Source organism: Aquarana catesbeiana, linkage group LG01, assembly GCF_042186555.1.
Source record: "Aquarana catesbeiana isolate 2022-GZ linkage group LG01, ASM4218655v1, whole genome shotgun sequence".
In the NCBI taxonomy this organism is placed as follows: domain Eukaryota; kingdom Metazoa; phylum Chordata; class Amphibia; order Anura; family Ranidae; genus Aquarana; species Aquarana catesbeiana.
The window spans coordinates 349,888,021-349,898,484 of NC_133324.1; the positions used below are offsets into that span (position 1 = coordinate 349,888,021).

The window sequence follows — 10,464 nt, forward strand, 5'->3', positions numbered from 1 at the left end:
TTGGCGGCATACTCTCTGTCGTGTTGGCGTTGCTCACACCAGCTCGGAGAGTTTTTCCACATTTTTTGGAGCTGTCCTGCAATTCAGCATTACTGGCAGGAGGTTATTCAGGTGATTGTAAAGGTCACCAAGACCCACGTTCCCTATGATCCTAAATACTGTCTGCTGGGGCAGGTTGAACAAATGCCAGTGATTAGAGCACGGAAAATACTTATATCCTTACTACTGTATTGTACTCGTAAAGCCATCACGATGACCTGGAAACAATCATCCCCCCCTCTGCTAGATTTTGGAAAAGCCTGATAAATAAGCTTACCCTTATACAGGGCCACCTGTTCGAACAGGGGTTGCCCGCAAAAATTGATAAAGTGTGGACATGTTGGCTAGACGATGACACCACAGCAAATGAAGAAGTAAGAAAGACCTAGCTTAGAACTATATTTCAAGTAAATGAACCCAGATATTAGTTCATTTAAGTATCCTGCTAACACCAGTTTGAGCACAGATCCCCCCTGAGCTGGAGCCTCTTCCCACCTTGGAGTAGTAGTTTTATCAGTGTTGTTAAGTATCAATGTTAAGGCATGTTGCTGTGACATGAGACTTGCCCCTGCGTGGGCAAATAATGTTTGGCCCCTGCGTGGGCTAGTTTTGTTTTGAATGAAACTGAAAACTTAATAAAAAAGATTTTTCAAAAAAAAAAAAATGCACTGATTACTGTGTAAATGCTACTGGCGGGGAAGGGGTTAACCACTAGGGGGCGATGAAGGGGTTAAGTGTGTCCTAGGGAGTGATTCTAACTGTGGGGGGGTGGGCTTCCACTCACATGACAGCGATCACTGCTCCCGATGACAGGGAGCAGTGATCTCTGTCATGTCACAAGGCAGAACAGAGAAATGCCTTGTTTACATAAGCACTTCCCCGTTCTGCGGCTCCGTGACACGATCGCCGGGAGACCGGCGGACATCGAGTCCGCAGGTCCTGCGGGCATAGTCACGCTGTACGTTTCGGGTGCGTGCGCGCCCGCTAGCCCCGTCATTTAAAGGGGACGTACAGGTACGCCCATTTGCCCACCGCTGCCATTGTTCAGACGTATATCGGCGTGCAGCGGTCGGCAAGTGGCTAAAGCATGGCTAGCTGACACTTTTAGGCAAAACACTTTTTCATCTATGTTTGTAGTTGAGAGAGCCCATAGAGTCCCAATGCGTCCCCCACCGCAGGGAGCGCCACCATGACCCTTCCTGTTCTGTCTTCTCAACTACAGAGACAGGGATACCTTACTATCTAAGGCCAGAACAGCTGCCTCTCTCAAAGTGAATAAAAATCAAAGTCAGTATTAACATCTCTCTACAGGAAGTTAGAAACTCACTTGACTTCTTGCAGATCAACAAACATTTGTACAGGGATAATACATGGAAAACGTGCATGTACTGTACATTGAATGTGTACAATAACTTTTATTTTGCCCAAACATACACTTTAAGTAGTTGGCATTCTAAACTTCACAAGCTATTCAACATCAAAAAGGTCCACTTCCCCCCTAATGTAGAAATAAAAATATTCAACGAGTATGCATGTTCTGTACACTTTTTATACAAAATAGCTCTGATCTTTTTTAATCTGTCAATGTTGGAGGTTGCTGTCATCTTTTCTTACCAGTAAATGGCCCTGCTATCATCCAAACTTGTTGATGTTAAAGGTATCAGATAGTCATCAAATGTGTATCTTACATGTACTTTATTTTAGCAAATACAATGGTTATATACAGGGCTTTTTTTCTCAGACAATAGGTGCAGGAACTCCCCCTTTCCCAGTCACCCCTTTTCTCCGTCCCTACCCACCTCCGAGCACCATCCTTTGGTTCCAACCCCTACCCACCTCCCAGTACCGTTTTGTGTAATTTGTATTGAATTTGGTAATGATATCAAGAAAAGCAGTAAAATAGATCCCCTGCAGCCAGCAACAATAGATCCCCCTAACAGTAATGGAGCAACCCACAACAAAATTTCCTCCCAGCAACAATAGACTCCCAGCAGCATCAACAGATCTCCGCACAGCCAGCATTAATATACTCTCCAGCAGCCATCAACAATAGACCCCTCCCCCCAACAGGAGATCTCTTTCAGCAACAACTGACCCCCCAGCAACATAAGACCCACCCCCAGCAACAATAGGTCCCCCACTGGCAACAATAGACCTCTTTAGCGACAATAGACCCACCCTGCAAAAATATATCCCCTCCAGCTAGAACAGATCCCCCAGCAGTGAGCATCAATACCCTGCAACACACCCCAGCACCCCTTACCATTACATACAGTCAGTCCAGGAGGTGCCGGAACTGCGTTCCCCAGCATTACAGCTGAAAAAAAGCCCTGGTTATATACATTCTGATAGTAAGGCTAGTTTTGCACTAATTAGGGGTGCCCACTGTCTTTGCAGCCAGATGAACCAAATGTACTGTTTTGGCTTATGTCACTGTAAAACTGGACTGCCAGATCACTAATCTCAGCTGTACTCTGAGAGCTGGTACTGATGCTGCACGGCCCTGGGAAATTTTTGTTTCCTAGGGAGTGCTGGAGCACTACTATGTAATGTACTCATAACCACCAGGATCCATACTGATATTTTTTAAAACACCCTTATTGCACCCACATGTTCTTTCCTAGGCTAATGGGTATTTATGTTAAAGTGTCATTAAATCCATACTATGAAAAACTCTCATTACATGTTTTTTATGTTATGTTTATACTCACAAAGCCACTAAAGCATTAGTTTTGTGTAGAGTGAAATATACCTGGTTGATCCTGCCTTCAGCTATCCCTCCCACATTCCCTGTGTCCCCGCTGCAGGTTTAGATTGTGTAGACCAGCTGGTGTCCTCTACTGAGTATGCTCAGGTTCAGTTCCCTCATTCCCTCCTTTTTCATATCTGTGCAGCCCACATAACTATAGCGTCACACATGTGGGCGTATACACTGTAGTAAATGACATTCCCCTCCCTCTCTCCTTCTCCATGTCCTTCAATTGCTAAACACTATGGGTGTGGAATATAGAATGCTGATTAATTACATTTACTAAAAAACTCACAAAAAAGCTTAGTTTTAACATAAATCAGTATTAAATATATTTAATGTAATTGCTAATACCTATAAAGTAAAAAAAGAGCCTTGGATGTAGAACCCATCTGAACAAAATGAAAGCTAGTGGCAATTATCTCTGACTCCGTCTACACCATATTAATACACAAAAAATACACATTTGATGTTCAATAAAGATTGATTGGGAGCTGTAAATCAGCTATTCGACATTTATAATCTAATTTGAAATGCTCTTCTGAAACTATTTTTTTTTTAGTCATGCGACTGGCACAGCACCAATCATGGCCGGCCAGACACAGAGTCACATTGCAGATAGAGAGCATACATCAGCAGAGTAGAAGCCCCCCCCCCCCCCAAGGATCTTTCCCTGCAGAATCCAAAGAACAGGGAAAGATCATGTGACCAAATAACAGTGCTGCAGAAATAAGGTACTTGGAGGATTTAACAAAAAAACTGAATACAGTGCCATGATATAAATGATTTATGTGAATGAATTATGGCAATAATCGTTTTTCTGTTTAATATAACTTTAACTCTGTTTGTCAATACCTTCCATGCTGACCTCTCTGGAGCGAGCTAGATCTCCCTTATTGCCAACAAAAATGACTGGAATGTGGCGGTGTGGACGAGCAGAGCGCAGTTTCAGAAGAAGACCAGGTAGATGCTGAAAGCTACTTCTGTCTGTCACTGAAAAGATTAGAAGGAAGGCATCCCCCATTTCTAGACAGCTTTCTTGCATCCAAGTGTGGGGACCTGCCTGAGAAGATAAAGACCACTATGACTAAAAAAAAAACATTGTGATTTTGATATAGTAAGTTTACAACCAGCACTACTTTCTGAAATTAGACTGTCACTGCAACATTTTAAGAATATTGGATCTTTGCAAAAATTCTTACCTGTTCCCAGATATCATATACAATTAATGTTGTCTTTTCTCCATCTACCATCAGATCTATCTCATATGTATCCTCTGGAAATGACAAGAAGATCTGTTCACAATCATATCAGGTCAAGAACATACATTTAACCCACACCCCAATAACATTTCCCAGAAATCACCTGGATGTTCAGCTTCATGTGGGAAAGTATCTTTTAGGCCTCCAAATATCCCAGCAAGTGTTGTCTTTCCTACTCCAGTGTCACCAACCAACATGACTTTGTAGGCTCCAGGCTCTGGATTACTGTCTGAGGACCTTACAGAGTCTGATGACCCTGAATGGACACTTGGCCAGTCAAGCTCATCAACAGCTTGTGCACGTCTCAACTGGTGTTTGTAGGGCAGGGGCATACTGCCACGCCGGTGTGAGTCTACAGAAATTGGAAGACTTCCTCGATGTTGCCGTAGACCACCAAGCTTCTCTATTTTGTTTAGTGTCATGGTAGGGGCTGTAATCGAATCAACAAAACAAATCATTAGTAGTATAACAAAATTAGCAAACCCATGCTTAAAACATTCTAGCATGTCAAAATTAAAATAGTTTCATGCCTTAAACTCCACTAAACCTTAAGATCAATTATAGTTATGGGGAACGTGAGAGTAAGTGGGCCTGAGTTTTTGACCACAGAAGTTGGTCAAGAGTTGAGTAATAGTATCTAAAATATTAAAAATGTTAAAAGTTAATAGCTTAATTGATGGCATTAAAGTGGATAATGTATACTACACCGGTCCCCAACCAATGGTTTCCAACTCATATGTGGCATGAAGCTGGTCCTATTTAGATAAGGTCATAAAAATACTTAAAGTGGTTCTAAAGGCTCAAGGTTTTTATCTTCATGCATTCTATGAGCTTTATCTTCCTCTAGTGCTATGCACAAGAGCCTCAGCTCTCCGGGACTCTTCCTCCTCATTGGCTGGGACAGCAGCTGGAGCCACAGCCAGCCAGTGAGCCAATGAGGAGACAGAGAGGCGGGGCCTGCCTGGGTACCACTATAGCAAGCTGCTTGCTCTGGGAGCACTCAGCTGGAAGGAGGGAAAAGGAGAAGAGGAGGATCTGAGCTGTTCTGCGCAAAACCACTGCACAGGGCAGATAAGTATGAAATGTTTGTTATTTTAATGTAAAAAAAACGGAAGCCTTAATATCAACTTAAAGAGTAACTAAACTTTTGTTGAGAAAAAAACAAACCCTTCTGGGTGAGCAATGTACATTGCAGGGATTTTACAAACTTTGCAGCGGATTCCTACCTTTGGTTGCTGTGAAGATATGGCTGTTTGTTTTGCCAGACTGATCACTTACTCATTTTAAAATGGAAGTGACTGGTTTGTTATTAATCAGATAATGCACTTGTGTTCTTTTGCAATAATTTTTATTATTTTTTCCAATAAAAAAAATACAAAACATAGTGGAATTGACACATAAGTACAGTTGTCTCCCATACACTGAAAGAGCAAGAAATAAAGAAAACATCATATAAAAGGGAAGAAAAAGCCACTGCAAGCCAAATTTCACAACTTAAGTTGTAGGCAGCCAGTGACATACACAGTGTATGCAACTTCAAACGTTAGAGCCAGCGAGTACAGAATCTACAGGCAAACAATGTAACAACAAATGGATGGGACCCTCCTGGCCCCATTCTGTATGTGTTTTTTTTCCCAATCCAATGTGTCAATCTGAGAAGAGGAGATTAAAGGGGGGTATGATCAATATGTACTGTATAAATACATAAGTGGTCCATATAGTGAACTTGGTGTTGAGTTATTCACTTTAAGGTCATCACAGAGAACAAGGGGGCACTCTTTACGTCTGGAGGAAAGGGGATTTAATCTCCAAATACAAAAAGGTTTCTTTACAGTAAGAGCTGTGAAAATGTGAAATAGACTCCAGAGGTGGTTCTGGCCAGCTTAGTAGATTGCTTTAAAAAAGGCCTGGATTCTTTCCTAAATGTACATAATATAACTGGATACTAAAATTTATAGGTAAAGTTGATCCAGGGAAAATCCGATTGCCTCTCGAGGGATCAGGAAGGAATTTTTTCCCCTGCTGGAGCAAATTGGATCATGCTTTGCTGGGGTTTTCTGCCTTCCTCTGGATCAACTGTGGGTATAGGATTGTGTATATGGGATTGTGTGATATATTCCTTCCCCCTTTTTTAGGTTGAACTAGATGGACTTGTGTCTTTTTTCAACCAGAATAACTATGTAACTGTAAACACTTTCTGTGTTCTAATGAGGAAATTCCTGTAGAATTGATTAACCTTTGGGGGGTATCTTACTAAAACTAAAATTTATTTTGCAGGGGGTGCCGAAAATCTGACTTGTATCCTAGTACTGACCTTTGGGAAAATCAGTGAGCCAATCACACAAGCAGGAAATTACATTGTAGGGGAAGTTGCCCAGGTTGCATTGAATTTTACAAAAAAAACACAGATACAATAAAACACAATACAGATTGAAAAGGAAAGGCAAGTTTTAATAACATTAACTGACAACATGACTTCTGTAGGAATTGTATATGATATATTCTTTTGATTAGCTTTTTTTCCAACAAAAATGGAATTACCCTTTAAAAATATCATGGACAAAGGTTGACTTTATGTTTCATACCGTCATCTGGAAAAGTTGCAGAACAATTTTCTGCATTTACGCACGATATGACTTTAGTCTTTGTCATAATAATGTATAGCCTTATTTAGGAAACTACACAAGAAAACACATTTTGGTGTACCTACTTTTCACAACAGAATTTGGTTGAAGTGTGATATAGCCTGATCCAAGAAGAGTCGTTGAAGCTGTGAAAGGTTACAAAAAAAATGTCATAAAATTTGGGTCTTAGTCAATCTCCAGATCATTTACAACAGAAGATATTTAGCACCACTGTCACTCACACTGGAAGTTGACATCTAGCAAAGATCAGTACAAAAGCATCTTCAAATGAATGACAACGCTATGGTGACAGCTAAGAATCTATCAGCATCTCTTGGTATTGACAACAATCTGCTTTCATTTGGAGTTTTACATATCGAAACCCACTGTGTTAAAAAAAAAAAAAAACCTTGCTACTCATTCCAAATTTTCTAAAGGCCATGTGGATGTTTTGCATCACCACTGCAACAATATTTTGTTGTCACCTGAAACACAAGCTTGGAAATTTTTTTCTCACGACAGCGCTGAGTTATAGGAATCCCTTGCTTATTTCCCATGCCTTATTTTTCTCCACACTGATATCCATGCCAAGCTGTTCAGCAAGGGCTGACGGGGGTTGGCACAAACTATACACTTCTGGGGTGTTGAACAGTTGCAGCAAGAGTGTTTAAAAAAATACAATTTGGAAATAAAAGGTCACCGCAGGAAGCATCTCTGCCAGGGCATAGTTAGTCCCCAGCCCCTGTCACTTTTCCTGAACCGTTTGGTCTGCATGTCAATGTTCCGAAAAATATAAAGGAATGTTAAATATAAAGGAGATCTATAGACAGAATATATAAATACAATACATATACTGTACATTAACTGCATACAGTTATCAGAATACACATTTTTCCACTAAAATACATAAATTTAGTAGATATAAGGTACCCCATATATTTTTACTTTCCCACCCATGAGATTTGTCATTATCTTTGAGAAAACACTTGGTGGGGAACTGCAATAAGCTAGTATGTCAAAAAGATATTTTATGCACATTGATCTTAAAAAAATGCCATTATCGTAAATTCTAGTTTTAGCTGTTCAAAGCTTGTAAGGAAGAAATACCCTGAGAAGGAATATTGTGCACTCTGCTAATAATGTTATCTACAGACTAACTATTCCTCACTATTACTGTAATACCATAGAATTATATAATCACACTTCTGCCTCCTTTTAATCCAGGATGATCTCCAATCAGTATCCAGGACAAACAGAGATTACATACTCCAATCCTATAAAAATTTAGTAGGTATCTATTTTGAGGAAAGCACCGTTTTTGTATTTCGAAAATACGATATTTTGTAATGGTACCGTTGCATAAGAACTGCTGTTTTTAATGCTGGGCATCTATTAAACAGTCAAATATAATGTGTTATGAGACCATTCTATTAGTGATACAGGTAATTTTAACAACCAGAGCGGTTGTTTGATCCTTTGATCTCAATTTTTTTCTGTTAATACAATTGCTGTTGAAGAATATACTTTTTTGGTAAGCAATGTTCTGCCATCCCCCTCCCCCCTATTTTTTTTTTTTTTTTTTTTAGGGTATGAGATTTTAAATACTTATCAATCAAATTTTATTGAATGTTCTGTGGATTATTCATGAGTATAATAATGTGCAATGTATAAACCTAAATTTAATATTATACGCCCCTCCCTATTAGATTCTAAGCTGTCACGACCAGGGCCCTCCTAGCCCTCCTATCTCAAACTGTATTGTAACTCTACCATCTCTCTTGTAAAGTGCTGCGCAGACTGCGCAATCCTGTATAATAATAAACAATGATTTTAAAATTGAAAGTATTTATATATATATATATATATATATATATGTATATATATATGTATATATATATATATATATATATATATATATATATATATATATATATATTGTTTTTATAGGGTGGGAGGAACATTGCATTGTTGCTCCCACCCTTTCAGTATAAAAGTCACAACATTTAGCAGGTATCATACTTCTAAGGTGATCATGGTCCATCCACAGTCCATGATTGGTCTCTTTTCAATATCCAATTATGCGAAGGGTGGGCACCTGCCAAGTCAACGTGTTCTGTGCATGTGACAGCTCACATCTCTGCAGCAGCAGCATTGTCAGTCGTGCCACTCAGCCATTTAGTCAAATATGTTCCTTTCGATGGAACGAAGGTGATATGTGCGACTCGATGTCATTGACTACATGGTGTCTAAAAGTTAGCAAGAGTTGCACCTTAAACTCACAACATACGTTGCAATCTGATTGTACAATTTTCTTTGGATCAATCAACAACTATGTGGTGTAGATGCCTGTTATTGTATACAAATTAGATCCTCATATTCCATACTATTGGTAAATTTAAATTTGATTGTACAATAATTGTATTGCCAGGATGTAATGTGTATGTTGGACCTTAGGCTCTGCATCAGCCTTGGCTCCTTTGGGAGCATTGGTTAGTAGAATTCAAGGACCAGTTTCCCCTAAGGAATCTGCAAACTGGTGGATAATTGATTCTTTGCCACCAGCATTTACTAAAACTATCCTTATCCTGGGAGTGCTCTGCATACCATTGCTAGGCTTATTAACATGCACATTTCCATCTCCTATGGTAAAAGCATTCATGAAAGGCACAGTCTTTAAACAGATCGTGCAATAATAATTGCCATCATTAACTACTTCGCTGCCTGAGCACATTATAGCCGATTAGGCAGCTACACCCTTCCATGCTAGACATCCACCGATTACAGTGTTTAATACATTTCCAGCTGTGAGGATCTATCATTTCTAATGGTGATATTGTATAGATCATCATGCCACTCTTTACAATAGTCTGGCACTAATCCCTGCTATTAGAGTTGCAAACTATTTCTGTGTCACAAAACCCAACAATGCTGATCAGCCATGATGCCTGGGAAAAAAAAAATTGCTCCAATTTACGCTTTTGTCACATACATCTCTTTCCCAGGGATGTACTGAATAATCACATCGCCTAGAACGACTGGCAGCCATTAACCCCTTACTTGCCCAATGAGCATCCTTTAACTTTAAAGTGTCTTTTGTACACTATTGCATGCAATGTTTTAGATGTTCTATATTGATCAGGTTTAGGTTGATGCAAAACTCTGTATGCAAAGAATGTGTAGACTTAGTCTTAGTCTATGGTGATTTGTAAAATCAGATTAACTCAGGGATTACACAGCAAGCCCAGCAAACACCAACTGGCACTATCTCGCTACATATGCTTCTATAATATATCTGTGCCACCTACCTGTATTGCTCAATGTTCTCCCCCTGGCTCTGACACCAAAGCCCTGTCTTCTGCCTGGGTCTTCTCTGTGACAGATGCTCGCCTCCATCTGCTCTGTCCCTCCCCATCCCTTTAAATATTCCCCACTAGACACACACCATGGGCTGGGGAGACCCTCCCTCTGCTGATGATATATATGGAAATCAGGCAGTGATGTCAAAGGGATTCCCCTCCACACACCACATGATGCTCTCTGTCCCCCGCACTAGCCCTGTGCTGGGTACCTTTCCTGCCAGTTGTCCAGATGCGACTGGGGGTGCAGCTGCTTAGTGCACACTGAAGAACGGGGCACAGCTGCTCTGGCAGAAAGGTTGGAATTTATATGAACCTGACCACTGCCTACAGCTCCACAATAGCCTGTGTTAAGCTGGAATTGCTATTTTTTTCATGTACAGTATGTGCTGAAACAGAAGTAATATCCTTTATAACTCAGCCTGTACCCCTGC

General features: G+C 40.2%; 1 protein-coding gene across 1 annotated transcript in view; it reads right to left on the reverse strand.

Annotated features, from left to right (window-relative positions):
- The window catches only part of REM2 (RRAD and GEM like GTPase 2), a 38,266-nt gene extending 28,117 nt beyond the window's left edge, over nt 1-10,149 (reverse strand). The window contains exons 1-5 of the mRNA XM_073632503.1: nt 9,980-10,149; nt 6,761-6,820; nt 4,154-4,480; nt 3,991-4,064; nt 3,644-3,851 (exon numbers count right to left, since the gene is read on the reverse strand). Coding sequence (XP_073488604.1) covers nt 3,644-3,851; nt 3,991-4,064; nt 4,154-4,480; nt 6,761-6,820; nt 9,980-10,067 — 757 coding nt within the window. The 5' untranslated portion in view covers nt 10,068-10,149. The remainder of the gene's footprint in view (nt 1-3,643; nt 3,852-3,990; nt 4,065-4,153; nt 4,481-6,760; nt 6,821-9,979) is intronic.
- Nucleotides 10,150-10,464: the final 315 nt, after the last annotated feature.